Source organism: Oncorhynchus tshawytscha, linkage group LG25 (genome assembly GCF_018296145.1).
Source record: "Oncorhynchus tshawytscha isolate Ot180627B linkage group LG25, Otsh_v2.0, whole genome shotgun sequence".
NCBI classification, from domain to species: Eukaryota; Metazoa; Chordata; class Actinopteri; order Salmoniformes; family Salmonidae; genus Oncorhynchus; species Oncorhynchus tshawytscha.
The window spans coordinates 7,453,154-7,479,135 of NC_056453.1; the positions used below are offsets into that span (position 1 = coordinate 7,453,154).

General features: G+C 42.1%; 1 protein-coding gene across 2 annotated transcripts in view; it reads right to left on the bottom strand.

The window, feature by feature from the left end:
* Window positions 1–25,982, bottom strand: part of LOC112224754 (thyroid hormone receptor alpha-like) — a 197,796-nt gene that overhangs the window by 41,472 nt on the left and 130,342 nt on the right. Inside the window, exon 4 of one of the 2 annotated variants that reach the window (XM_042305904.1) lies at window positions 14,200–14,450. In XM_042305904.1, coding sequence (XP_042161838.1) covers window positions 14,200–14,255 — 56 coding nt within the window. In that variant the 5' untranslated portion in view covers window positions 14,256–14,450. Of the gene's footprint in view, window positions 1–756; window positions 1,598–14,199; window positions 14,451–25,982 lie in introns of those variants that run through there. The other variant, XM_042305903.1, reaches the window with a different exon arrangement.

Consider the following 25,982-nt stretch of genomic DNA (forward strand, 5'->3'; position numbering starts at 1 on the left):
CCTAGTGGTTAGAGCGTTGGACTAATAACCAAAAGGTTGCAAGATCAAATCCCTGAGCTGACAAGGTAAAAATCTGTTGTTCTGCCCCTGAACAAGGCAGTTAACCCACTGTCCCTAGACCATCATTGAAAATAAGAATTTGTTCTTAACTGACTTGCCTGGTTAAATAAAGGCAACAAAAGTCAATAGACTTACTCTAGGGATGCCACTGCCACCTTCCAGGCCTCCATTAACAACATCACACCTCAGGTAATCCATTCAGAAATACACAACCTCCATCATCACAGTCAAGCAGACAGAGACTGAGGAGCTTATCACTTTAGCGGAGCCCTCAGATGTAGCTAGACTAGCGTCCAGTCCCCTCTTAACGCTTTCTGTTGTGCTCTATCAAAAAAATGCCCTTCAGAGCTTCACAGCTCAAGTCTTCTGCTGAGGCGAGAGAGAGTGAAAAAGAAGGGGAAAAAATACTGTGCACGGATCTTTTACAAAACAAACAAATGATTTCACATTTAAATGGTGAGGCTACACATTTGTACCATTTGGGGGCCAAGTGCCTTGTCGGAACCTTTAAAGAACCCTTAAAGTCTTGCTTTCTTTACTCAAGAAGTAAAGCAAGCAACATGACCTATTTCCTATGTACCATCATTCCTGTGCCCAAAACTACAACGACACAGCAGACACCCAAACAACACCAACACGAGACAATTCATCTGCTAAACAAAAGTTGACGGTCCAAAAAAGAAGACAATTTCTGACCTTATGACGCAGTGCGAGTGTAGAATATGCATGGCGAGAAGAGTTGCTGGCCTCAAACAGCGCTGGCAAATACGAGTCACATCTACTGTACACTGACACTGCTGCCAACCTTGCTATGTTTAGCTCCGAAAAGACCTTGGCTCGCTAGCACACACACCCACTCTGCCTCTCTTTTTCACTCTCTCAGTCTCTCTCTCTCTGTATGAATCCCTGCAGACTCTCTCTGGCTGATCTGTTCCTCTGAATCCCTCCTACAATCTCAACGCTGTGCTTTTCACGGTCATTTTCTCACCCTCTCTCGTGTCTGTGGCTCTCACTCTCCTGTTAGACCCACCCATGCTCATGATTGGCTGTGGGCCAGCCTCTCCACCTGAGGGGTTGACAGCAGGTTTGGGGATGATTGAAGGTAGGCTGATATGGCAACAAACAGGTAGCTGTCAGCTCTGACCTCAAGGCAGGCTCGATGGGTCTATTCTTGTACCTCAGCGACGGAGCCAAAAGCTCAATAACTTGAAATGAGGGCTATTTCCAAACGTAGCTAATTGCCAACAACCCAGTTTTGCGCTTCAAAACAATTCTGAGGCAAAAACAGAGATTGGCAATACTCGAGTGAAGAAACAACAAAGAAATATAATCAAACTCACAAGTAGATTGACTGACGCCTTTAAACTGGCTAAAACTGGCTAAAACTAAAATGTGATTTTGTGTGACTCAAGTTTTCGGGCACTGAAATACTAATACTAAAGGAAACAAGTTGTGGTACTTTCACGGAAGGCTGACTTTAATATACAGTGGGGCAAAAAAGTATTTAGTCAGCCACCAATTGTGCAAGTTCTCCACCTTTAAAAGATGAGAGAGGCCTGTAATTTTCATCATAGGTACACTTCAAATATGACAGACAAAATGAGAAAAAAAAATCCAGAAAATCACATTGTAGGATTTCTAATGAATTTATTTGCCAATTATGGTGGAAAATAAGTATTGAGAGTAGGTCATACACACATGCACATCTGTTTGTCTGTCTGTCTGTCTGTCTGTCTGTCTGTCTGTCTGTCTGTCTGTCTGTCTGTCTGTCTGTCTGTCTGTCTGTCTGTCTGTCTGTCTGTCTGTCTGTCTGTCTGTCTAGGACTGGCCTCTTGTGGTGATGTGTGTGGATTGGTTTGAAGAGGTTAATCCTTGTCATTACTGACTTGAGAGAGAGAAAAAGAAACAAAGAGAGAGGGAAACTGCAAGCAATTATGATTCTGGTTATGATTGAGGCCCATGCCAAAAGGAAATCGTAACATTGTTTGTCTTACATGTCCAATGAATGTGTAACAAGATAACAATAGGGTACTACAGGCATTGTTGCTTTTCATATTGTTCGTTATCAACCTGAGCATCACATCTACTGCTATTCATTTCCATATGACACAAGGAAGTCCTAAAAGCGATATTGAGAGGATAAAGCTCGTATAGCGAAGCCATGGTGGGAAACCCTGACGTCAGCAGGGCAAGGAAAAGCCAATTGGGACAAAATCTTGTTTATGTCTCCAGTGACTTCAATTGCAACAGAGCCACAGAGGCTGGAGAAGTTCAAGAAGGTCAAATGCAATGTGCTAGATGGCTGTTATCTATTCATAAAAAGGCTTGTTTGAATGGATCTCTCAACTGAAGTCGTCGTTTTCAGACTGCAAAAATGTGTCGAAATACAAAGCTGTTGTCTTGTCTGAATGGAGTGGATGTGTGTGTGCGTGTGTGCGTGCGTGTGTGTGTGTGCATTTGATTCCAGCTGTAGAATGATAACCCAGCCCCTCTCCGTATGTCAATGTGCTCTCTACACCTCGTCAATTTCCGACATCTTATCAGCAACTAAAACAGTACATTGACTTCATTTGCAACATCATTGACAACAGCGTTAAGGAGCTTATAATTGCATATCATTACATAGGACATTGCCTTTTTTGGCAAGGTTGAAAACCAAAACCAATAAGGAAACAAAAAAAGCTAATGCTAAGCCATTTGCTACCATCAGCACCCACAAAACCACAACACCTAATATTACTATATGCCAATGTTATTATTAAGGGCAATAGTACAAGAGCTACTCTCACCTTAGCAGTGCAGTTAAAGGGATAGATGTCACGCCCTGGTCAAAGTATTTTGTGTTTATCTTTATGTATTTGGTCAGGCCAGGGTGTGGCATGGGGTTTTTGTAATTGTGGTGTGTTTGTCTTGGGGTTTTGGTGGTGGTATTGGGATTGTAGCTTAGTGGGTTGTCTAGCAAAGTCTATGGCTGTCTGGAATGGTTCTCAATCAGAGGCAGGTGCTTATCGTTGTCTCTGATTGGGAACCATATTTAGGCAGCCATATTCTTTAAGTTTGTCGTGGGTGATTGTCCTTAGTGTCCTATGTGTACTCTCTGTTAGTTTGCACCAGATAGGCTGTTTCGGTTTCGTTTATTGTTTTTTGTAAGTTCGTGTTTCTTTGTTGTATTAAACATGGATCGCAATCGACACGCTGCAGTTTGGTCCGACTCTCCTTCATCACCACTAGAAAACCGTTACAATAGATCAGCAAAATGCTATATTTAAATTTGTGTTGCCTAACTTGAAAAGCAGGAGTGACTGCTGTCCACAGTGGCTAGTTTAACAAAAACCAAAGTGTAGATTGCAGTCACTCCTTGTTCATAGACTGCTTTCAAGGTAAGGAAACAAATGTTGCACACTCATAAGCTCTACCACGTACCTTTTTATTAATAAACAAACAATAATTTAGACCCTGACCTGACGAAGATCCTTGCAGGATCCAAATAATAATCATTGGAATTTCATAAAAATATTTGATTGAATATCCAAAACATATAATATACCTGCAGTGAAGACTACAACTACACCACACCAACAACTACACCACACCAGTCATCCAACAGACTCCCATTCAGAGCGACACACAGAAGCATCCAGGGTCAACGCCCTGCTCAAGGGCACGTCGGCAGATCTCCCACCAGGCCCAAAAAAACGGGGACCCAAGCCCTCCAAGATCCCCCGACAGTTCCCTAATAGCTGTCCCTCAAACTTCCGAGACCCCTCCCACAGTAACCCCCCAATGCACCAACAACCAAGAAAATGAACGACAGAGAAAAAAGAAAAAGACAAAAGAAAACAGCGAACTTAGAATAACACAAAACAAAGGACATCAAGGACAACTGAAATCATAACAGAAATGCCAATTGTATATATTTGAGTGCATGTCTGGCACTATTACATATGTGTGTGTATGCGTGTATTTGAATGAGAGTGTGTGTATATGCATGTGTACAAACACCTGCACGGCATCAGCCTCAGCCAAACCGGCATTAGCTGTAAAAACACTGCCCCTCAGTGTCATTCAAACGTAATTTTTATTATGTTTTATTTTGACTTTACTTTTGACTTTTATCTTTGACCATCATTCCATCTCCCGCCCAGCAACTCCACTCCCACTTGTCTCCAATTCCACATCCCAACCCTCAGCTTCCCTCAACCCATCCCACCTATCTCTGCTGGCCACCCTCTTCGGAAATTCTACACAACATGTATCTTTCAACTGTGCTGTGATGCTTATCGTACAATTTCAATCTATCGAATATAATCCACAGATTGCGAGTTGAAGATAAATACTTTCACTAAGAGTATTAGTATATTAGTAATTGACTGACCTGGTCTCTCCAGATCTCCTAACTACTATTTCTAGGGTCAATTTCAGGTCAACGTTATGCATTTTCAGCCATTCCTGAACCTTAGTCCAGAAACAGGCTACTTGAGGGCAATACCAAAATAAATGGTCTATTGATTCTGTATCCTCACAACAAAATCTGCAGAGTTTAGATTATTTTATGCCCCAAATATTCAACAGTTTGTTGGTGGCAAGAATTCTATATAATAATTTTAGCTGAACAGCACGAAGTCTTGAATCTTGTGTTATTTCATATTTCTCATATATCTCATACACCCTGTACCATGAAATTGGTACATCACAAATCTCTTCCCAACTATTTTGCCATCTGTATGGCACAGTTGTCAACATCTTGGTCTTCAAATGAAACTGGTATACTTTCCTATTTATGCGATTTTTATTCCTCCGGATTGAGCAGACCTTCCTGTACAATTCTGATAACTTCATGAAAGACATAACTCTACCATTACAATTTACAATATAATTTAAGACCAAAATATCCTTTTCAAACATCTTTCACATAAATGCAGGTAAAGTTGAAGTCGGAAGTTTACATACACCTAGGTCGGAGACTCATTTTTCAACCACTCCACACATTTCTTAACAAACTATAGTTTTGGCAAGTCGGTTAGGACATCTACTTTGTGCATGACACAAGTAATTTTTCCAACAATTGTTTACAGACAGATTATTTCACTTATAATTCACTGCATCACTATTCCAGTATACACTAAGTTGACTGTGCCTTTAAACAGCTTGAAAAATTCCAGAAAATTATGTCATGGCTTTAGAAGCTTCTGATAGGCTAATTGACATCATTTGAGTCAATTGGCGGTGTACCTGTGGATGTATTTCAAGGCCTACCTTCAAACTCAGTGCCTCTTTGCTTGACATCATGGGAAAATCAAAAGAAATCAGCCAAGACCTCAGAAAATAATTGGAGACCTCCACAAGTCTGGTTTATCCTTGGGAGCAATTTCCAAATGCCTGAAGGTACCACGTTCATCTATACAAACAATAGTACGCAGGTATAAACACCATGGGATCACGCAAACGCGTGACCTGGGGGACTAGGAGGGGACTAAGCACACATCCCTGAGGAGCCCCTGTGTGGCAGAAGCACTGTTGCCTACCCTCACCAAATGGCCCATCAGGAAGTCCATGATCTGTAAACGACTACCGCCCCGTAGCACTCACATCCGTCATCATGAAGTGCTTTGAGAGACTAGTCAAGGACCATATCACCTCCACCCTACCTGACACCCTTGACCCACTCCAATTTGCTTACCGCCCAAATAGGTCCACAGACGATGCAATCTCAACCACACTGCACACTGCCCTAACCCATCTGGACAAGAGGAATACCTATGTGAGAATGCTGTTCATCGACTACAGCTCGGCATTCAACACCAACACCATAGTACCCTCCAAGCTCGTCATCAAGCTCGAGACCCTGGGTCTCGACCCCGCCCTGTGCAACTGGGTACTGGACTTCCTGACGGGCCGCCCCCAGGTGGTGAGGGTAGGCAACAACATCTCCTCCCCGCTGATCCTCAACACTGGGGCCCCACAAGGGTGCGTTCTGAGCCCCCTCCTGTACTCCCTGTTCACCCACGACTGCGTGGCCATGCACGCCTCCAACTCAATCATCAAGTTTGCGGACGACACAACAGTGGTAGGCTTGATTACCAACAACGACGAGACGGCCTACAGGGAGGAGGTGAGGGCCCTCGGAGTGTGGTGTCAGGAAAATAACCTCACACTCAACGTCAACAAAACTAAGGAGATGATTGTGGACTTCAGGAAACAGCAGAGGGAACACCCCCATCCACATCGATGGAACAGTAGTGGAGAGGGTAGCAAGTTTTAAGTTCCTCGGCATACACATCACAGACAAACTGAATTGGTCCACTCACACAGACAGCATCGTGAGGAAGGCGCAGCAGCGCCTCTTCAACCTCAGGAGGCTGAAGAAATTCGGCTTGTCACCAAAAGCACTCACAAACTTCTACAGATGCACAATCGAGAGCATCCTGGCGGGCTGTATCACCGCCTGGTATGGCAACTGCACCGCCCTCAACCGTAAGGCTCTCCAGAGGGTAGTGAGGTCTGCACAACGCATCACCGGGGCAAACTACCTGCCCTCCAGGACACCTACACCACCCGATGCTACAGGAAGGCCATAAAGATCATCAAGGACATCAACCACCCGAGCCACTGCCTGTTCACCCCGCTGTCATCCAGAAGGCGAGGTCAGTACAGGTGCATCAAAGCTGGGACCGAGAGACTGAAAAACAGCTTCTATCTCAAGGCCATCAGACTGTTAAACAGCCACCACTAACATTGAGTGGCTACTGCCAACACACTGTCAATGACACTGACTCTACTCCAGCTACTTTAATCATGGGAATTGATGGGAAATTATGTAAATATATCACTAGCCACTTTAAACAATGCTACCTTATATAATGTTACTTACCCTACATTGTTCATCTCATATGCATACGTTGATACTGTACTCTATATCATCGACTGCATCCTTATGTAATACATGTATCACTAGCCACTTTAACTATGCCACTTGGTTTACATACTTATCTCATATGTATATACTGTACTCGATATCATCTACTGTATCTTGCCTATGCTGCTCTGTACCATCACTCATTCATATATCCTTATGTACATATTCTTTATCCCCTTACACTGTGTATAAGACAGTAGTTTTTTTTTGGAATTGTTAGTTAGATTACTTGCTCGTTATTACTGCATTGTCGGAACTAGAAGCACAAGCATTTCGCTACACTCGCATTAACATCTGCTAACCATGTGTATGTGACAAATAAAATTTGATTTGATTTGATTTGATTTGAACATACTTTGGTGCAAAAAGTGCAAATCAATCCCAGAACAACAGCAAAGGACATTGTGAAGATGCTGTAGGAAACAGGCACAAAAGTATCTATATCCACAGTAAAACGAGTCCTGTATCAGCATAACCTGAAAGGCCGCTCAACAAGGAAGAAGCCACTGCTCCAAAACCGCCATAAAAAAGCCAGACTACGATTTGCAACTGCACATGGGGACAAAGATCATACTTTTTGGAGAAATGTCCTCTGGTCTGATGAAACAAAAATAGAACTGTTTGGCCATAATTACCATTGTTATGTTTGGAGGAAAAAGGGGGATGCTTGCAAACCGAAGAACACCATTCCAACTGTGAAGCACGGGGGTGGCAGCATCATGTTGTGGGGGTGCTTTGCTGCAGGAGGGACTGGTGCACTTCACAAAATAGATGGCATCATGAGGAGGAATATTATGTGGATATATTGATGCAACATTTCAAGATGTCTCAGGAAGTTAAAGCTTGGTCGCAAATGGGTCTTCCAAATGAATAATGACCCCAAGCATACTTCCAAAGTTGTAGCAAAATAGCTTAAGAACAACAACGTCAAGGTATTGGGGTGGCCATCACAAAGCCCTGACCTCAATCCTGTAGAAAATGACATTTGTGGGCAGAACTGAAAAAGTGTGTGCGAGCAAGGAGGCCTACAAACTTGACTCAGTTACACCAGCTCTGGCAGGAAGAATTGGCCAAAATTCAACCAACTTGTGGGAAGTGTCACGCCCTGACCTTAGAGATCCTTATTATTCTCTATGTTTGGTTAGGTCAAGGTGTGACTCGGGTGGCAAATTCTATGTTTACTGTTTCTTTAATTTTGGCCTAGTGTGGTTCCTAACCAGAGGCAGCTGTCTATCGTTGTCTCTGATTGGGGATCATACTTAGGCAGCCCTTTTTCCCACCATTAGGTTGTGGGATCTTGTTTTCTGTTTAGTGTATTATCCTGACAGAACTGTGCGCTTTCGTTTTCGCTTTTGTTATTTTGTTTGAGTGTTTTTTGAATAAAAGAATCATGAACACTTTCCACACTGGGCTTTGGTCTACTCTTCCTACCACCAATGAGAGCCGTTAGAAGAAGCTCGTGGAAGGCTACCTGAAATGTTTGACACAAGTTAAACAATTTAAAGGCAATGCTACCAAATACTAGTGAGTCTATGTAAACTTCTAACCCACTGGGAATGTGATGAAAGAAATAAAAACTGAAATCATTCTGTCTACTATTATTCTGACATTTCACATTCTTAAAAAAAGTGGTGATCCTAACTGACCTAAGACAGGGATTTAAATGTCAGGAATTGTGAAAAACTGTATTTGGTTAAGGTGTATGTAAACTTCAGACTTCAACTCTATATACAGTATATATATATATATATATATATATTGTATTTGTATCTAAGAATCATTGTAATGTGGTTAGCCTTAAAAATCTAAATGAAAATGATTGAAATCTAAAAGATGAAATTCAACCAGAGAGTGCCCTTGGCGGGAAAAGGCTGTGGGAAAAAGCCGCACTTGACCGTTTCGCTTGAATTGGAATAATTCTAGTGCAACAGTCAAGTGAGGCTTTTCGAGCTGTCATGTGACCGAATGCTGCAGACAATGCATTCACGGGTCACTAGGAGGAGTTTGCTTTCTGACTCAAGGAGAATAACCTGCCTTAAGCATTAACGCTCATGGTACCCTTCACCAGCTCATATCTTTGTGAAGCTTGATTCAGCAGTGCTCTCGTCTGCATTGAAACCAAATATCGATCCAGTTTGTATGTGAAAGGAGAGATGAGGTGCACACTGTTAACCACTCCCCCGGACTCTGAGTATTTTAACAACCAGCACATTTGAGTTCAGCCATAATATTTGTTGGAATATTTGTTCTATCTTTCATTGGGATGAAATTGAAATTGTAGCCAGCTCTGGAATGCTTGTTTGAAAAAGAGCTATACTCAATTAATCGAAAATGAGACATGGTAATCTGCACAAAGACAAAAAAGGCCATTTTTAAACAATGGATGAGCTTTTCTTAGTTATCTACTTGAGAACCATTTAGGGTTGAAGTAAAACTTTTGAATAAGTGAAGCTTTCAGAGAGAGGTTTAGTGCTTTTATATGTAATAATCTCAACCCACCCAATTGATATTCATTATATAGATAGGCATGTTTTATTTTGTCTGGTTTAGCGTCCCAGAAAAAGTGAAATATTATTTGATCATATGATTTGAAAAACGAATCATCAGGAGTAGGCAGCGCCATAAGTAAGTGAGTAAACTGAGATATGACTATGGACTAAATCAGGGCAATTTTTCCATAAATAGACAGGTATTTACCTCTCCATGGTTGCAGGATCTTGTCTAGTTCACAAGTTTTCTATTGAAATTCATTGTGGAGAGCTTATTTATATATTTTGTGATATGAATACCAAGTATATCTACTTCACCATCAGCCCATGTTATAGGTAAACTGCAGGGTAATGTAAAAGTTGTATTTTTTAAAGATCCAATATGTAATATTGTACACTTATCATAATTAGGTTTTAGTCCAGAAAGTACAGAAAAGTTATCTAGATCTTCATTGCAGGGATCTAGCTTGCGGACTTAATATAAAACTTGACTCATCGGCATACATGGACACCTTTGTTTTTCAGCCTTGGCTTTCTAATCCTCTAATGTATTGGATCTGATTTTAATAGCTAGCATTTAGATGGCCATAACAAATAGATATGGTGACAGTGGACACCCTTGTTTTAATGCCTCTTGACAATTCAAAACTCTCTGAGAAGTAGCCGTTATTTACTATTTTACACGTTGTTTGAGCCCTATTTCTTTTATACCAACTTTTTTCGTCCCTGCACCCCACTAAAGGGTGTTTTTGTGTGTTTGCGTGCAGTTGATCACACTTGGCTGGGAAAACAAATGTCTAAATCTGTCAATTTTATTGAACTATCCCTTTAACCCCAATATCACTTCAAAGGTATAGAAGGACAACACAGTGAAGGAGAGCTTAACCTCTCTAGGGTACGTGGGATGCTAGCGTCCCATCTGGCCAACATCCAGTGAGATTGCAGAGCGCCAAATTCAATTACAGAAATGCTCATTATAAAAATTCAGAAAACAAAACATATTTTACATAGGTTTAAAGATTAACTTCTTGTTAAACCAACCACAGTGTCATATTTATAAAATGCTTTTCGGCGGAAGCATACCTAGCCCAGAACATACCTAGCCCAGAACATAGCCCAGTTGACAAATTATTACAAACAGTAACCAGCCAAGCAGAAGCGTTACAAAACTCAGAAATAGAGATAAAATTAATCCCTTACCTTTGATGATCTTCATATGGTGGCAATCAGAAGACATTCATTTACTCAATAAATGTTCCTTTTGTTTGATGAAGTCTCTTTATATCCAAAAACCTCCATTTTGTTTGTGTGTTTTCTTCAGTAATCCACAGGCTCAAACGCAGTCAAAACAATCAGACAAAAAAAATCCAAATTGTATCCGTAAAGTTCATAGAAACATGTCAAACAGTGTTTATATTCAATCCTCAGGTTGTTTTTTAGCCTAAATGATCTATAATATTTCAACCGGACAATAACGTAGTCAATATAAAAGGTAAACAAGAAATGCACATGCGCATGAAAAAGCTCTGCGACACGGTAGGGTCCACTTGTTCAGACTTGTCTTACTCCCTCATTTATAAGAATTACAAACCTGGGGCCTCCCGGGTGGTGCAGTGGCTAAGGGCGCTGTACTGCAGCGCTAGCTGTGCCATCAGAGTCCCTGGGTTCGCGCCCAGGCTCTGTCGTAACCAGCCGCGACCGGGCCGGGCGCAGTGCGCGCTAACCAAGGTTGCCAGGTGCACGGTGTACCCTCCGACACATTGGTGCGGCTGGCTTCCGGGTTGGATGCGCGCTGTGTTAAGAAGCAGTACGGCTGGTTGGGTTGTGTATCGGAGGACGCATGACTTTCAACCTTCGTCTCTCCCGAGCCCGTACGGGAGTTGTAGCGATGAGACAAGATAGTAGCTACTAAAACAATTGGATACCATGAAATCGGGGAGAAAAATGGGTAAAAAAAAAAAAGAATACAAACCTGAAACGATTTCTAAAGACTGTTGACATCTAAGTGGAAGGCATAGGAACTGCAAATAGAGTCCTAAGTTAATGGATACTGTATTGGCATTGAATAGAAAACTACAAAACCAAAGAAAAAACTACTTCCTGAATGGATTTTTCTCAGGTGTTCGCCAGCTAAATCAGTTCTGTTATACTCACAGACACTATTTTAACAGTTGTGGAAACTTTAGAGTGTCTTCTATCCAAATCTACCAGTTATATGCACATCATATCTTCTGGGCCCGAGTAGCACACCGTTTAATTTGGGCATGCTTTTCGTCCAAAATTCCGAATGCTGCCCCCTACCCTAGAGAAGTTAAATGAAATCCACTACAGTAGTTTAATCAACTTCAATGTGATTAGCAAGCTCTTTAATTCCTCCTCTTCTTTAATTAACACAGCAACAGCAGGCTTAATTTAGCCCTGAACGTCCACTATACACACAGACACATACAAACCCACAGAATCCCAAACACATGTGCACACACACACACACACATACACACACCAGCCCAGTTGCTAATCTACCGTCAGGTGTCCATCGCGGTTGAGTAATCTAGTCCGGCTTTCCTTTCATTTGCGCCCTGGTAATTTGCCACAGGGATCAGCACCAGGGAATTTGACACAGCATTCCAAAGACCCTCTCCATGAGGCCATATGTCACAAACATGACACACACCAGACACAAGCACAAAGGAACAACATACACACACATACATGCACACACACCCAGGTACACGTGCAAGCACACCCACATGAACAAAAATATTATAGCATACTATGGTAATAATACTATGGTATTCACTGTAGTGTTTTTCCTGACTTTACTGTACTAGTCATTGACTAAAGTCTGCAAAAACACTACAGTGAATACTTAAAGTTACAGTATAAATACTGTGGTGAAAGAAAATTACCATAGTAATATACACCACAGTTAACGTGAGTTTTTGCTGATTGTAGTATACTGTAGTATTTACTGGAGTGTTTTTTAGGACTGTAGTATACTGTAGCATTTACTGTAGTGTTTCTGCGGATATTACTGTGGTATTTATTATAGTGTTTTTGTTTTATTATCTTTGATGGAGAAGTGGGCAGATTAGCGTTTTTCATCAAACGCTAATATGTCGCTGTATTAATTATTCTGGAGGCAGCTCTGCAGAATGGTCACTAGCTGGCACAGCTACAGTCATAAAATCATATTTTAAAACTAACCTTAACCACACTGCTAACCTTAATGCCTACCCCTAACCTTAAACCTAACCTTAAATTAAGACCATCCTGTTTCTATTGATCATGCTTGAGTAGTTTCTACAACTTGATTGGAGTCCACCTGTGGTAAATTCAATTGATTGAATATGATTTAGAAAGGCACACACCTGTCTATCTAAGGTCCCATAGTTGACAGTGCATGTCAGAGCAAAAACCAAGCCATGAGGTCGAAGGAATTGTCCGTAGAGCTCTGAGACAGGATTGTGTCAAGGCACATAGTTGGGGAAGGGTACCAGCATTGAAGGTCCCCAAGAACACGGTGGCCTCCATTATTCTTAAAGGGAGTGCTCAGTACCTCAGACTGGGGCAAAGGTTCACCTTCCAACAAGACAACGACCCTAAGCACACAGCTAAGACAACGCAGGAGTGGCTTCGGGACAAGTCTCGGAATGTCCTTGAGTGGCCCAGCCAGAGCCCGGACTTGAATCCGATCGAACATCTCTGGAGAGACCTGAAAATAGCTGTGCAGCGACACTCCCCATCCAACCTGACAGAGCTTGAGAGGATCTGCAGAGAAGAATGGGAGAAACTCCACAAATACAGGTATGCCAAGCTTGTAGCGTCATACCCAAGAAGACTTGAGGCTGTTATCGCTGCCAAAGGTGCTTCAACAATGTACTGAGTAAAGGATCTGAATACTTATGTAAATGTAATATTTCAGTTTTTTATTTGTAATACATTTGCAAAAACTTGCAAAAATGTGTTTTTGCTTTGTCATTATAGGGTATTGTGTGTACATAAACACAACAGTAACAGAACACAAACATCATCACTATCAACCATATGAAACTATAGGCTACGCTACCAGAATGTGATGTAATTCTAACCTAGCCAGGTGGAGCTGTGCCTCCAATCGCTCCGGGGCATATCAAATTGACTGATAGTTGTGCCCTTTGAGCAAGAGCAGGTTTCTCTTTGATAAAAATCCCCATTCCACTCTGCCACAGCCTGACTGGTTGAGACAGAGGAGCTTCCATTTCACTGATGTTGTGTTTTAATTAATGATGAACAGGGAAACAGCCTATGTTCGTGTAGGGCGGACTGTCTTTGAGCGGTACAGTTTGTAAGTTGCAGTTACACACTCACAAGGGTTCAGGGTTGGGAAGCCTGGAGGCCTAGTTTACAGGTTTCTTAGAAAACAAGATCACTTTTTGGAGCTGTTTCAACTTGCATACAGTAAAGAAAGTGGAAAGAGAGAGAGAGATGGAAACGGAGAGAAGAAATAGAGGGAGCCGGGAGAGAGGGAAGAGATGGATGAGAGAAAATAAATACTAGCATAGTCGAGAAGCAAAGCGAGAGAGAGAAACCGGAGAGCAAACTTTCAAAACAAAAAGGTAAAACACACAGTAATTCTACACTTTCCTCAGACGACCTCTAAAATTATATGACCATGTGATACCTATTCACGCGTGATGTTAGCGGCAGGGTCATAGCCTGTAAGGTTGAGACTAGGAAGTAGGCGGGACTCACAGTTTCTCTTCTCCCTCTGATAGGTTAGGGTCCTGCTCCTTGGGCATGTGTTCCATTCACCTTAATTCCATCCAGCAGCCAATCATGCGAGACTGAGGCGGGCCCCACCCTCAGATGCTTGCTGGTCATTCGCAGAGAGGGGGGTCAGTCAGTGCGACATCACAGGGTCCCGGTCCGGATGGGCTCTGGCCTCCGGAGCGACCCCCCTGTGCTGGCCCTGGGACTGACGAATGGACTGGACCGGATAAGATCTGTCAATGAGAGGATAGGATACATTTAGTTAGGCACAGTTGACCGATGTGGAGACTTGGTGGGTTCCTCCCTTATTCAACCATTCTGACCACTCCTCCCTCAGTTCTATTCTTCCTCCCTAATCTCTCATTCAATGACTTTCTAATCCCAAACAGAGGGATGGAGGGATTGCGAGCATCAGATTGTTGTTAGTAAATCTGTGGTATAATAGTGGTAAGACATAATAGTGTGAGTTGAAAAGCTGTGATTTTAATGGACCACAGGAATACAATTTACTACATTGCTTCATGAAAATCCCCAAGTTTGCTGTGTTCTATTTCATAGCACATTGATTGATTTTAAAGCTGGAAAGTGTTGGCTTTTGATAAGAAAAAGAAACCTACTACGTATTCACTGTATTCTGTTTTCCTCCAAGAGTGGCTGAATATTTTTCATATATATATATATATATATATATATATTTTAAATATTTCACTTGAAAGTGAATTAGTTGGTGTATGGATATTCTCTTATGGTAAATGTACACAAAAATCATTACATTTATTTTACAGTCATGTTAGCATGACTATTTACCAGAGGTGTGGACTCGAGTCACATGATTTGGACTCGAGTCAGACTCTAGTCACAAATATGATGACTTGCAACTCGACTTTGACTTTAACACCAATGACTCGTGACTTGACTTGGACTTGAGCCTTTTGACTCGACCTCACTTGATACCCTCCCCAGATACCCTCACCAAGCCCAAATATTAAACATTATGCTATTAACAAAAGTGTGCAGTGCATCAACTCTTCATTTAACGGATTACATTTGGAAATTGTGCCAGCTGAGAAAAAGTTGTGCCTGGCAGTGCAGAGGAACGTCGGCGAGTGAATTCAGATGGAGCCCTTGGAAAGATGATACCCCAAATGATTATTTTTGGATATAAAGATGATGCTGTATTAACAAAAAACGGATTGCAACTTGCAAAACATGCGGGAAGAAAACTACAGACGGAGGCGCAACAATTTCCAACTTTGTTCGACATTTGAATCTGCACAAAGAACGGTAAGTCGTAGCTAATATAGCCAACAGCTATAAAATGTATAACTTTGCTAGTGTAGCATGTAGGCTAACGTAACGTTAAATTAATGAGCCTCCACATAGTCAGTCAGTGCGGGAACGTGATCATTGCACCCAAGATTGAGCTACAACTGGCTAGGCAGTTGGTAGCCTAAATCCTGCCTGATGTTACTGCTGTTCCTAAAACCATTGACATACCTTAGCCTACTGTAACCACACAGAGAGTGTGTGTGTGTGTGTTAAGGTTGTGCGATTGTGTATAAGCCTACATCGCCCGATTGCGCCCCATAGCGATCCTCGATAGTCGATCACTATTGGGGCGGGGGGTGTCTTTCTCATGGCTACCCATGTATTTCCATGGAAATATAACGTTTATTTGGAAAGTAATAAATATATCGATATTTTTTAAAAGCATGCATGATTTGCTTAAAATGTAATATACTAATTATTACTCTTGTTAAAAATATGAAATGGTATTACATTTGGTGAAGAGCACATTATGACTTGTTTAGTACTCGAAACTCAAAGTTTAGGACTTGAGACTTGACGGTCTTGACTTGGGACTTGAGTGCTAAGACTTTTTATTTATTTATTTATTATTTTAAATTTTACCTTCATTTTACTAGGCAAGTCAGTTAAGAACAAATTCTTATTTCCAATGATGGCCTAGGAACAGTGGGTTAACTGCCTGTTCAGGGGCAGAACGACAGATTTTGTACCTTGTCAGCGAGGGGATTTGAAATTGCAACCTTTCGGTTACTAGTCCAATGCTCTAACCACTAGTTTACCCTGCCGCCCCTTGAGACTTGAGACTTACTTGTGACTTGTAAAACAATGACTTGGTCCCACCTCTGCTATTTACTATGAACACAAGCGTTTAACTACGGCATCATGGGAGAAAACAAGGTGGTCTCCTACAGTGGTGTCATGACCCTGATAGATAACGCTTAACCATATTCCCCCGTGGACATAATGGCACAATGACCTCATGTTGGATATTTAATATTCTACAGGGAGTTCAAGGGTGTTTCAAGGCACTACAGTATACCATAAACTTGTGCAGTGGTGGGGTAATATTATGGTGAACTGGTATATTTTGTATTAACTATAACTGTAGCTGGCCTATAACCTCACCTCACATAGCATGTGTTTGTTTGGAACTGGTAACACGAGACACACACACACACACAGAATCCAGCACAGCACATAAGCAATGCATTGTCATAGAGCCTTCCGCGACCCTACACCACAAATGTGAGGACAAACTGTGGTGTAATTTAAAAAAAAAAATGTAATGAAAACTTGGGACAGTAATGACACAGAATCACCAGAAGGCCTATCACATGAAAATGAATAGAGTGGCCTTCAGCCACACATAAACAAACCTCCCTCTCTCTCATCAGATCCATTGACAGAGCTATCTCTCGTGCTGCTGCTGCCTGTGGCTGTTGGAACAATTTGTCCTCAGCAATAAAACAGAGAAGAGGATAAAGGGACTCATTGTGTTACAGTCAAAGGGAGACAAATAATGCGGCCAGGTTTTGAAGTATAAGAAGTGACGGAATCAGTTAAATCTTCAAATACGCTCCAACAGATAAGTTTGGCTATAGAAATGCTATTTTGTCTATTTATGATGTGTCATTTTCCCTCTATGTAGGGTGTCAATTTGTTTTCTATCACTAGCTCATCTCTAGTTTCATCAGTGCTGTAACCTTGCCTGCACACTCTCCAAGCACCCATGCGGATGCAGAGTTCTCCCTATAGCCAAGGTCAACCCCATAAAGCAACAGGCTTTCAAGAAGCTCAGCCCCACTAAAGCTTGTTTTAATATCTGTTCTAGAGGGAGAAAGAGAGAGCGAGAGAGAAAGGATGGGATGGGGAGAAGGGAGGGAGGAAGGGAGAGGAGAGAGAAAGAGAAAGAGAAAGAGAGAGAGATAGAAAGAGAAAGAGAGAAAGAGAGAGAGAGAAAGAGAGAGAGAGAGAGAGACAGACAGAGAAAGAGAGAGAGAGAGAGACAGAGAAAGAGACAGAGAAAGAGAAAGAGAGAAAGAGAGAGAGAAAGAGAGAGAGAGAGAGAGAGACAGAGAAAGAGAAAGAGAAAGAGAGAGATAAGGGGTTGGGGGAGAGAGAGAAAGAGAGAGAGAGAGAGAGAGAGAGAAAGAGAAAGAGAAAGAGAAAGAGAAAGAGAAAGAGAAAGAGAAAGAGAGAGAACAGCATACAGTACTTCTACACTTTCCTCTGAAAGTTCAGTAAAAGAGAGAGAAGAGGGAGACAAGGAGAAGGGGAGCAAGAAAGAGAGAGGAAGATAGAGTTGAGGTAAGGAGGGAGCTTGAATGAGGTTACTGTTGGTTGACGAGAGGAGAGAAAATGAACTTAGTTATCAGGGCTTACAGACCAATAACAGGAAAAGGGAGTGAAAATGCTGAAATACAGATTTAAGGGTTTCAGGTGGCTTATGCACACACCTGTGACTTTTTCTACATGTTGTTGTGTTACAAAATGGGATTTAAAAGGGATTTCATTGTATTTTTGTTTGGTCAACGATCTACACAAAATACTCTGTTAATGTCAAAGTGGAAGAACATTTTTTTTTAAAGAATGAAAAATAAAACGCTGATATATCTTGATTAGATAAGTATTCAACCCCTCAACACATGCTAGAATCACCTTTGGCAGCGATTACAGCTGTGAGTCTTTCTGGGTAAATCTCTAACAGCTTTCCACACCTGGATTGTGCAACATTTGCCCATTATTATTTTCAAAATTCTTCAAGCTCTGTCAAGTTGGTTGTGTATCATTGCTAGACAACCATGTTCAGGTCTTGCCATAGATCTTTAACAGTTTTGACTTAAATCTGCTTAACTTGGCCCTTCGGGAACATTCACTGTCTTCTTGGTAAGCAACTACAGTGTAGATTTGGCCTTGTGTGAATTAATCTCGCAGTGTCCATACATTTTGAAAAATTCCCAAAACATGTATTCACTATGTCATTATAGGGTAGTTGGGTGTGACATTTTTCTTAAAAATCCATTTTGAATTCAGGCTGTAACACAACAAATTCTGGAATAAGTCAAAGGGTGTGAATACTTTCTGTACACTGTACTCTGCCCATTCCCCTCCCCCATATCCCAATTTGTCCAAGCGTCATGAATCTGGCAAGCAAGACTAGTATATCAATTAGCTATATAAGGTGCATTCGGAAACTATTCAGACCCCTTCACTTCTTTCACATTTTGTTACGTTACATCCTTATTCTAAAATTGATTCAATTGTTTTTTCCCCTCATTGATCTACACACAATACCCCATAATGACAAAGCAAAAATAGGTTTTTAGACATTTTTGCATATGATTAAAAATAAGATACAGAAATACCTTATTTACATAAGTATTCAGACCCTTTTCAATGAGACTCGATATTGAGCCCAGGTGAATCCTGTTTCCACTGATCATCCTTGAGATGTTTCTACTACTTGTTTGGAGTCCATCTGTTGTAAATTCAATTGATTGGACATGACTTGGAAAGGCACACACCTGTCTATGTGAGGTCCCATAGTTGACGGTGCATGTCAGAGAAAAAAAACATGCAATGAGGTCGAATAAATTGTTCGTAGAGCCCCAAGACAGGATTGTGTCGATACACAGATCTTGGGAAGGCTACCAAAAACAGATAATCCTCCCCAAAAAATCTAAAGGAAGTTTGTTCAGAAGTGTCTGTCCTAAGTATGAGAGATAAGAAATATCATGATTTTTTTTTTAACCCCTTCTTTTTGGCACTAAACAGTCTCCATATCTACTTCCATTCATTTTTTTCAACTGGTCCTGTGGTGCATCCTAGAGCAAAACAACCAACATGTTCGTTAGAGTCTCACCTTTCCTGAGGGTTCATATTAGTGTGTAGGCCAAACTGTTCGCACGCTACAGACAGAAGTTGTCAGATTGGCTGTACCGACTTCAGACCAGTCCCAAGTCGCTTGTGGGTGTCATAATAGAGAGGTTAGGCTTGTGTGCGGCTGCTCGGCCATGGAAACCCATTTTATGAAGCTCCCGACAAACAGTTGTTGTGCTGATGTTGCTTTCAGAGGCAGTTTGGAACACGGTAGTGAGCGTGGCAACCGAGGACAGACCATTTTCACGCGCTACACGCTTCAGCACTCGGCGGAAAGGTGGCATTCTATGACGGTGCCACGTTGAAAGTCACTGAGTTCTTCAGGAAGGCCATACCACTGCCAATGTTTGTCAATGGAGATTGCATGGCTGTGTGCTCCATTTTATACACCTGTCAGCACCGGGTGTGGCTGAAATAGCCCAATCCACTATCTGAAGAGGTGTCCACATACTGTACTTTTGTATATATATTGTACATAGGTGGGACAACCACATCACAGTCATAGTAAGTACATTTTTCCTCAATAAAGTAGCTATCAGAAAGGTCAGAGCTAGTAAGGGGGGGGGATTCAAGTGAGTGTTCTCTTTTTGAAGGGTGGCTACAATGTTCACACTGCTACAGTGGCTACAATGTGGCTACGAACGTCTTGAGCTCGGTAGAATTGAATGCGTTGTCACGTGATGCTGCAGTAACCTACTGGAGAAGTGCTATTTACTAAGGCACGTGCCTTTGAAGGCAGGTAGGAAGCAGGCAGCTGCCTTTGGATTGGTTGAACACTTTTAGTTTCCAGTCATACAGTGTCAAAACGATTGCCCCACACTGCTGCGCAGACCACTGCGCTACGGCAGTTCACAATGCTCTAGCAAACCGTGAGAATACTTGCTACTGGATGGTATGAGGTCGGTTTGCAGAGCCTTCCCCAAACCATATCCTCCTAGGAACGGTACTGTATTGTATAGCCGACAAACACCGCTTCCAGCTGCCCCCTGGAGACGATTCTAAATATTCAATATTCATTTAAATCCTTCTGTTGCAGGATGATTTTCCTCCTGCGACGAAACGGGTCACGTTAAGATCCGACATCTGCATCTACGCAATGTGAGCCAAGCGATTTCTCCAGTCACTCTCTCACATGGTCTGGTCTGGTTTACCTTGTTTCCCTCTCCACTGAAATCAACCCTCCAACTTTTAATTGGGGCTCGAGAATCTAGCCTCGGTCCCAGAGCTGCACTCCTTTAATTGGCACACTATGAAATGGCAACTTTAAAACACATTAAAAAAAGATGATAACTAGTGAACGGAATGATGTTGGCGTGTGGAGCTGCCTGCATATCAATGAAACATCCCTTTTTTTATTTTACTTCCCACCAATATGATTGATGTCTCTCTGTTCTTTATTTGGGGGGGAGAAGTTAAGATGAAGGATGTCTGAGTTGTAAAGTTGATGTGAGAGATCTAGGGCTGTCTTTGTTTGGGGGAGAGAGAGAAGTTAAGATGAAGGATGCTGAGTTGTAAAGTTTTGTTTGTCGCTTTGGGGGGAGAGAGAGAAGTTAAGATGAAGGATGTCTGAGTTGTAAAGTTGATCTGTGAGATCTAGGGCTGTCGCTTTGTTTGGGGGAGAGAGAGAAGTTAAGAAGAAGGATGTCTGAGTTGTAAAAGTTGATCTGTGAGATCTAGGGCTGTCGCTTTGTTTGGGGAGTTAAGATGAAGGATGTCTGAGTTAAGATGAAGGATGTCTGAGTTGTAAAGTCGATGTGTGAGATCTAGGGCTGTCGCTTTGTTTGGGGGGGGGAGAGAGAGAAGTTAAGATGAAGGATGTCTGAGTTGTAAAGTCGATGTGAGAGATCTAGGGCTGTCGCTTTGTTTGCACTGTGGAGAACTGCTGTTGCTCGGTCTGCTGCAGTGCGATCAGTGGAAGTCTCCCAAGACTCCTCCTTTCCAAGTGCATATCTGATTCACCCTGATTCACGTGGCCTTGTTACAGTTGGTGAAGCTAGTGTTAATCAATGCATTGAGGCGGTATACTTGTGTGTGTCACTGATACTAGTGTGTAATCATGTACGCGTCTCAGTGTCATCACCACCTTAAGGCAGAGAGAGAAACCCTCTTTGTGTTTGTGTGTGTCAGATATCCATACTCCCACTGGGGATCCTAACAATTATTAGTAATTAATATAGTTGACCTAGGACCAGTTGTTAAAAAGTAAATTGTGTGTGTGTGTGTGTGTTGTGAGGGCATATGGGATGTGCTGCAGAAGCTCTGCCCTAGGTACAGTATGCAGGGCAGGGTAGGGGCCACTTGGAACCATGTTCAATCGCTCTCTCTCTCGGTCTTTGTTCAGACATATCTATCTCATATTTCATATTTTCTGTAATCAATCAGTCTCCCTCTATCGCTCCCCCTCCCCCTCCCCTCCCCTCCCCTCTCCTCTCCTCTCCTCTCCTCTCCTCTCCTCTCCTCTCCTCTCCTCTCCTCTCCTCTCCTCTCCTCTCCTCTCCTCTCCTCTCCTCTCCTCTCCTCTCCTCTCCTCTCCTCTCCTCTCCTCTCCTCTCCTCTCCTCTCCTCTCCTCTCCTGCTGATCTGTTTTCCTCTTTTATTTGATCCTTTTGAAAAACGATGATGAATAGACAAATAAACGATTTCACCACTCCGTAATACTAGGCGAATTGTTTCACATTTTGAAACAACATTGCAGCAAAGCCCCGAGGCATAACGGAGCCCCAAATCCCATAGAGTAATAAGGGACCTTTTATCCCTAACAACAGAGGGGCTTGTGGGGGTTAGAGAGAGGACGTGAGGGTATTCTAGGGGTAGATAGAGAATATGATCCAGTTAAAACTAGCTTTTGTGTACAGATCCAGGATCAGCTTATACACGTCCCGAATTCTAACCTTAAACATTAAAGTAACTGTCCATGGTTTCCAGATTTCCTTCTGAAAGTTCTGTGTGTGTTTTTTCTATTGACAAAAAAAAAACAATTAGAATAATAATTTTCTCCCCAATTTTGTGATATTCAATTGCGTCTCATCGTTGCAACTCCCCAACGGGTTTCGGGAGAGGCGAAGGTTAAGTCATGCGTCGTCCGAAACATGATCAAACCCCAGGCTGTAGTGACACTGCGACGTGGTGCGTTAGACTCCTGCGCCACTCGGGAGGCCCAGTTCTGTGTGTTTTGAACAGATTCTTTTGATCAGATTCACAGAAATCCCAGGTCGCGCACTCTAGCAAAGTGCGCTCTCCACTCTAGCAAAGTGCGCTCTCCACTCTAGCAAAGTGCGCTCTCCACTCTAGCAAAGTGCGCTCTCCACTCTCCTCTGGTATTTATTTAGCAAACATGACACACGTCAAAACTCTATACAGAAATATTGCAGCAGCCTATTCTTAAACATGAGCGATCTGACATGCTGTATGGGATGAAAAAGATAATATTTTTCCCTCTGATCAACTGGTGGGTAGGCTACTGATAAGCGCAGCTGCATATAGCCTATAGCCTTGTCCCCCTCTGGCCAGGGTAAACAAAATGGCAACGTTACATATCTATAGCCCATTTATTTGTGTTAGGAGAAGAATGTGGATGTGATCAAAGTTTAACGAAACTCGGGCTTGCTAGGCTACCTAGACCTTTTTCAATCCAAAATGATGAACTGGAATGAATCACAATAGTGATGACATAATTAGACAGACTGTGTGGGTAACTTTTTAATTACATTTGCACAGGCCTACACGATGCAAACCCACATAAATAAAGCTCAGCCCTGTGGGTTCTATGCTGTTGTCTCTCTACCTGTGTAAAGGAAAAACCCCTCCTGAGAGTCTAGTTTAAAATATAATTCATATGAACAAGTACAGGTTTGCTGCAGTTTGACAATGTTTTCATCCTTCGTAGGAGAGGGACGTCTTGTCCATCTTGTCCATCCTCCAAACCACACTCTCTCTCCACGCTCTGAGTAGGCTGTTGTTGTAGCGTTGCGGCCATGAAAATGATCATCTTGCCACCTGTAACCGCGTCAATTTGACTGGCAAATGGATGGCAGTCCTGACTTGAATGGGCACGTCCATTGTATGGATTCTATGTCTATGGTTGTATCGGTCTATGGCAACATTTTGAAATACAATCACAGGAAAAAACGTTGTTTGGAAAGTAAATGCCTACTGCTTTAAAAGAGAAGACTAATCTGTCTGTAGAAAGTAGAAAAATAAAAATGCCCCCTTAGTCACTTTATCCTGGTCCCGGGCCTGTCCCCAGGGCAGGAGTTTTTCCAGGAGTTTTCTAAAAACCCAAGTGACCTGATTAGAAAAACTATGGTCCCATCACAGCCCATATAAACTTTTTTTCAACTGATTCATCTCTGTCAGACCCTATCAGGTTACTAGATCAGGAAAAACTTATAGTCTAATATTTTGGGGAAGGGGGGAGTGTTTAAATTGTGCAGTATTTAGGAATTATAATAAGAGTCTGGTAGTTGTGATGTGTGTGTAGCATGAATCTACAGGACCAGTCAAAAGTTTGGACACACCTACTCATTCCAGGGTTTTTCTTTATTTTTTACTATTTTCTACATTGTAGAATAATAGTGAAGACACCAAAACAATAAAATAAAAAATAGAATCATGTAGTAACCAAAAAAGTGTTAAACAATCAAAATAGGTTGAATATTTGAGATTCTTCAAAGTAGCCAGCCTTTGTCTTGATGACAGCTTTGCACACTCCGTGGTACTGTGTGTGTGTGTGTGTGTGTGTGTGTGTGTGTGTGTGCGCGCTAAGGAGTGGGATTTTTTTTCTTCTTTTTTGTCCCTCTAATTTATGCTTTTGCCAGAAATATGAGCATAGGATGAGTCAACAATATTATTTTGGAATGAGTTAACAGAAAATTAACTTTTAAAAGTGATTTCATTGGACAGTTAGTTTAAAGGAGAAGGGGGGTTAAACTGACATTAGATCAGTATCTAGGACCAACTTTCTCTTACTTGAAAGACAGACAGGGGCAGCTGTCTGAGGGAGATACAGAGAGGGGTACTGGGACTGATATGAAATACTGAGACTGGCAGTTGTGGGGCTTGTGTGTGTGTGTGTGTGTGTGTGTGTGTTGTGTGTGTGTGTGTGTGTGTGTGTGTGTGTGTGTGTGTGTGTGTGTGTGTGTGTGTGTGTGTGTGTGTGTGTGTGTGTGTGCAAGTGGAGGGCTTCAGATGGCAGGCAGGAGTGGGTGACAGATAGTAGAGTTGTAGGGTTCAACACACAGGGGTGTAGATACACAGGGGCAGTATGGGTGGATTATAAATAAAGGGGTTTACATAGACAATGGTAGTCAGGCTAGTTAAGTTAAATACATAGGGCTAAATGGGGTCAATATACAGGGTAGATGGGAGGGGAAAAGAGTGTAAATGCACAGATGTAAACAAGATTATAGGCCTGCCCTAAATCCCCCTTTCTATCCCCGCCTTCTCTCTCTCTCCTCCCTTTCCCCACTCCTCCCTCCCCATTTCAGCCTGTTTTTGGCTTAGACAAATTAAGACCCTGCCAAGAATGTGACTAGTGGTTAGAAAACAAATTCCACCGGGTTTTTTTCCTTCCGTTCCTGCTTTTTTTTTATTTTTAAGGTAGATATATAAACACTCGCAAGCCTGGGTACTTCCAAGAGGAAAATAAAACGGATTTGGAATGATACAGGTCTGCATCCCTCTTTCAGGTCGCTTGACTTGATTGAGCACAACATATTTTTCATCCCCAACCCAACCAACTCCTTGAAATAAAGTTAATGTTCCCCCAGCCCACCTTAACGGAAACACACTGTGTGAAAACACACTTTCTGTTCTGAGTTTGTTAATGCTCTGTTTTTAAATATATATATATGGCAACTTCCCACCTCTCTAATTCTTCATTTCCAAATGGCAACTAGAAATGTCTAATTGTAGCGAACTACACTCGGGGAATGACTACGTATTTGTACTGCTGCCTAACTAGCCACTGAGAGAGAGAGAGAGAGAGAGAGAGAGAGAGAGAGAGAGAGAGAGAGAGAGAGACACAGAGAGAGACACAGAGAGAGAGAGACACAGAGAGAGAGAGACACAGAGAGAGAGAGAGAGAGAGAGAGACAGAGAGAGAGACAGAGAGAGAGAGAGAGACAGAGAGAGAGAGAGAGAGAGAGAGAGAGAGAGAGAGAGAGACAGACAGAGAGAGAGAGAGACAGAGAGAGAGAGAGAGACACAGAGAGAGACAGAGAGAGAGAGAGAGAGAGAGAGAGAGAGAGAGAGAGAGAGAGAGAGAGACAGAGAGAGAGAGAGAGAGAGAGAGAGACAGAGAGAGAGACACAGAGAGAGAGAGAGAGACAGAGAGAGAGAGAGAGACAGAGAGAGACTGCACTGTTCCTCTGAAGTTTCAACACAAACAATCCCACTGTCTGGCCGACAACTGTGAGTTTGTTTTAGGGAAGGGCATTTGAAATCATTTTACAGTTAAAATAAAATGAAGAGAAAAAAAAACATGCTGGAGATCCAGATACTTAACAAAAATATATATATATTATTGACTTTGTTTAAACTTGGACACTTGCTTGCTGCGCAGCCTGCATGACCTCGGG